Source organism: Camellia sinensis, chromosome 11 (assembly GCF_055761805.1).
Source record: "Camellia sinensis isolate YWXY chromosome 11, ASM5576180v1, whole genome shotgun sequence".
Classification (NCBI taxonomy): domain Eukaryota; kingdom Viridiplantae; phylum Streptophyta; class Magnoliopsida; order Ericales; family Theaceae; genus Camellia; species Camellia sinensis.
The window spans coordinates 119,389,604-119,394,064 of NC_138971.1; the positions used below are offsets into that span (position 1 = coordinate 119,389,604).

The window sequence follows — 4,461 nt, forward strand, 5'->3', positions numbered from 1 at the left end:
TAAATGAAGAGGTCAAACACTTGAATGAGAAGAATGCATCCATGTGAAAGGATGACAAATATTTGTCTCTACAATGACCCAACTGGATGTTTCACGCTATTTGTGTGCATCCTAGGGATATAAAGGGTCCTTTTGCAGTTGAGGAAGGATCCACCCCCCATATAAATATTTTTTAATCAAATATAAAAATATCAGAAGAATTAAAGAATTTCAAACTAAGAGATTTAAGTATTTGTGACTTTATTTTTTGGGATAAAATAAATATTTTCTAAATGTGAATGGTTTAACAAAGAGAAGGGTTTCAAATAAAATTTGGTTTTTAATGTTCATTAGTTTTCATGCAGCTATTTGTTTCAATTGTTTTTATTTGCAGAAAAAAAAAAAAAAAATTCCATGTAGCTTAAAAAAATTAGAAATGAAACTGACAACTAAACATTTACAAAAACAGACAACTAAAAATTCCCCCAAGAAATGCCAGACTCAGGACAGGGCAATTAACTATATAGCTTAAAAAAGTCAGAAATAAAACATAAAATCCTTGCATGTTTTTTTGTTTTGTTTTGTTTTGTTTTGGTTTTTTGTGTTTACGATAGAACCCTTTACATGCTTTGAACACCCAAACAGTGAACTCCATTCTCATTTGCCTCAACCTTGAGGTGGTAGCACTTCCTATCACGTGCCAAAATTTGAACAAATTCAGAACATAGTATACCAATGAAATAGAAGGGGATTAGGATGCTGCTTACCATATATTCCGGCAAAAATACATTGTAAAGTTGATGGGCAACTATTGGTGCTGTAATTGACTGACAAAAAATAGACATCGGCCTTGCTCGTAGAGCAGAATTGCTTGGAATGCCCAAATTTATGTCACTTTTTTCCTGACAAACTTGGTAAGAGTGTAGATAGATCAGTACTTCATTTTGTTTGTTTAGTCTAACCAATGTATGAGTGCTCTTCCAAAATTTTAATTAAATTTTGTTGGCAAACTTCTTGTGCCTTGTGTGCTATATTAGATAAACTGATCAGACTTGGATTTATATGTAGTCTACAAGTCTGTATAATGCATTATGTACTTATTTGGATTAGTTTAAGTTTTAGAATGTTTTCTAGCCCACTGGTTTAGACTCATACTACAAATATCTACATCTATATCCATATATATAATGGTGGATTTTATGAATTCCCTGTGTGCTGTGCATATTCAACATTGCCGATACTAAGTTCATGTTAAAAAATGTAGACTAATCGTGTACCCCACTGTAGGATCCTTTTGCTTATAGCCTCGCCCTTCCTTGATAAAAAAAAAAATTAAAAAATTAGCTAACCTGATAACTCAATGGATCTCTTCGGAGTATGAATTCATGAATCTAAATACAAATATGCGAGCAAGACTTAAGAAATTGGATATAGATTTATTTTATTTTATTGAGAATTTAATTTTAATGACAAAAAAATGAGAAATGATTTATATAACTGATTCCAAGTTATTGAGATACAACAATTAATTTAATTCTATTAAAATTTAAACAAAATAGTTGTAGCTAAATAAGTTGATAGGACACAATTTGGAATTGGAAGCATGTATTTCAATCCTTGAACCAAAATTCTCATTTTGTTCCTAGGTTAATCTTTCCTTGATTTGTAGGTGACAATAATGGACAAGAGTTGGATGATGATAAATAATAGGTTGACAAGCAAAGAGTATCAACAAGGGGTGAAGTCATTCCTTGACTTTGCTACCACAAATTTAGGCCCACATGATGAAATTAGGTGTCCGTGTGTCGATTGCATGAATGACACAAAATTTAGTAGACAAGTTGTGTGGACACACCTGATTCGAAGAGGAATTGCGTCTTCGTATATAACTTGGGTGCACCACGGGGAACATGTTCCCATGTATCATCCTAGTGTACCAAATGACCATTTTGGAAGTAGTGGAGAAGGTATGCCAGATACTGATCATTCGATGATGGGTGAATTGCCTAATATGATGGAAGAAATTTACATGAGTGGTCTTATGGATGATCATATCGACGAAGAACCTTATAGTTTGGAGAGGGAGGGTTTGCAGAAGTTCATTAGGTTATTTGAAGATGCTCAATGCAAAATTTACCCAGCATGTGAGAAGTTCTCTATGTTGTCATTCGTTATTAAGATGCTTCATGTGAAGGTGTACAACAAATGGAGCAAAAAGTCATTCGATATAGTTATGCAGGCATTCAAGGACATTCTACCAGAATGTGATCAAACTGTTCCATGGATGCTCTATCATGCTAAGAAGTTCTTACGTAACTTGGGTTTGGGATATGAAACCATTCATGCGTGCAAGAATGTTTGTGCACTGTTTAGGAAGGAGAATGCGAGTTTTGAGAAATGCCCTACATGTGATGAGCCTAGATACAAGTTGAACAATGATGGGGGTAAAAAGATTCCTCACAAGCTATTGCGGTACTTTCCTTTGATACCGAGGTTGAAAAGATTGTATATGTCAAAAAAAAAAAAAAAAAAAAAAAAAAACAGCCGCAGATATGAGATGGCACAAAGAGAAGCGTGTGGATGATGACATATTAAGACATCTGGCCGATGGTGAGGCATGGAAGGACTTTGATAAACAACATTCAGCATTTTCTACTGATTCTCGAAATGTAAGGCTAGGGCTGGGGACAGTGGTTTCAATCCATTTGAAAATATGAGCACATCATATAGCATGTGGCCCGTAATCTTAATGTCTTATAATCTCCCACCGTGGAAGTGTATGAAAGAGTCATTTTGCATGATGTCATTGCTTATTCCTGGACAATCGGCACCTGGAAGAGACATTGATGTTTACTTGCAACCATTAATAGAAGAATTGAATAATTTGTGGGAGTGTGGTGTGCAAACGTATGATGCATCCAATGGCCAAATTTTTATAATGCATGCGGCAGTCATGTGGACCATAATGACTTCCCCACCTATGGTAACATGTCAGGGTGGAGTACGAAGGGTTACTTGGCTTGCCCTAATTGTAACATGAATGCATCATCACAGGGTTTGCGAATTAAGATCGGGTACATGGGTGCTCGTCGGTACTTGCCTGAGAACCACAATTGGCGAAGGAGTAAGCTCTTCAACGGTCAAATTGAGGACAGGTCCAAACCTGTGGACTTATCGGGAGAAGAAATACTAGAGCAAATTGGTTGTGGGACTTACAAGCCGTATGGAAAGCACCCACACAATGGAAAAAGACAAAGGAATGAAAATCCAAATTTGAATTGGACAAAGAGATGCATTATGTTTGACTTGCCCTATTGGAAAATGCTGAAGCTGCGGCACAACCTTGACGTCATGCATATTGAGAAAAATATATGTGACAATGTGATTGGGACACTCTTGAGCATAGATGGAAAGAACAAGGACACAGACAAAGCACGCTTAGATTTGGAGGACATGAGAATATGTAAAGAGCTATACTTGAAGAGTCGTGCCAATGGATCTTTTGAGAAGCCCCCCATATTGAACACATTGTCCCTGACAGAGAGAGAAGGCTTTTTTCATTTTTTGAAATCAATTAAGTATCCTGATGGCTATGCAACAAATATATCCAATTGCGTGACCGCTCTCAAAAGTCATGACTGTCATGTCCTTATACAATGACTTCTTTTGATTGGGATACGTGGCTACCTTACTAAGGAACGTGACACCACACTTTTTGAGTTGGGAAATTTTTTCAAATAGTTGTGTTCAAAGACATTGAGGGTCACAGATTTGGAGAAATTAGAGAAACAAATCGTACTCATACTTTGTAAGTTCAAGAAGATTTTCCCTCCAGTTTTTTTGATGTCATGGTCCACTTGGCAGTTCACTTGCCTTGAGAGGCTATGCTTGGGGGGCCAGTGCAATATCGATGGATGTACCCAATTGAGAGGGATGTTGGTACTTTTGTAGTGTGAAAATTGTAATTAATGTTTCACTGCTAATATATATTTAAATATAACATTCTCATCGTCTTGGTTTTTAGGTTGCTTGGACGTCTAAAAGGATTTGTGGCCAATAAAGCTTATCCTGAAGGTTTTATTGCCCAGGCTTACATTTCAAAAGAGTGTACGACATTTTGTTCAATGTATTTGGATGGAGTTGAAACAATTTTTGATCGGGAGAAAGAAATTGCGACATGGGCAACCATGGTCCAGGGTTGGTCGTATTCACTCAAAATGTCTGCCCCTTTGGTCTAATGACAAGGGCATCCAATGTGTCCGTAGCTGAACGCGAGATGGCTCATTGGTTTGTTCTACACAATAGTTTTGAACTGGAAAAATACTTAGAGTATGGATCCATTCCACGTATTTATATGATATAGTTGTCAAATTGATTAGTATTGATTTTTTAAATTTTTTTTGAGAGCCATTTTTGTAACTAGGGAGCACAAGAAGTTGTTACAACAAACTAGAGGTGCATTCGACATCGCAAAGAGGCAAC

At 36.4% G+C, this 4,461-nt stretch overlaps 1 protein-coding gene across 1 annotated transcript; it reads left to right on the top strand.

Annotated features, from left to right (window-relative positions):
* Window positions 1–1,657: 1,657 nt before the first annotated feature.
* On the top strand, window positions 1,658–3,639 carry LOC145802585 (uncharacterized). The gene is made up of 2 exons (XM_082895320.1): window positions 1,658–2,451; window positions 2,931–3,639. Exons 1-2 carry the CDS (start codon window positions 1,658–1,660, stop codon window positions 3,637–3,639), a joined length of 1,503 nt encoding a protein of 500 aa, XP_082751446.1.
* The last annotated feature ends 822 nt before the right edge of the window (window positions 3,640–4,461 follow it).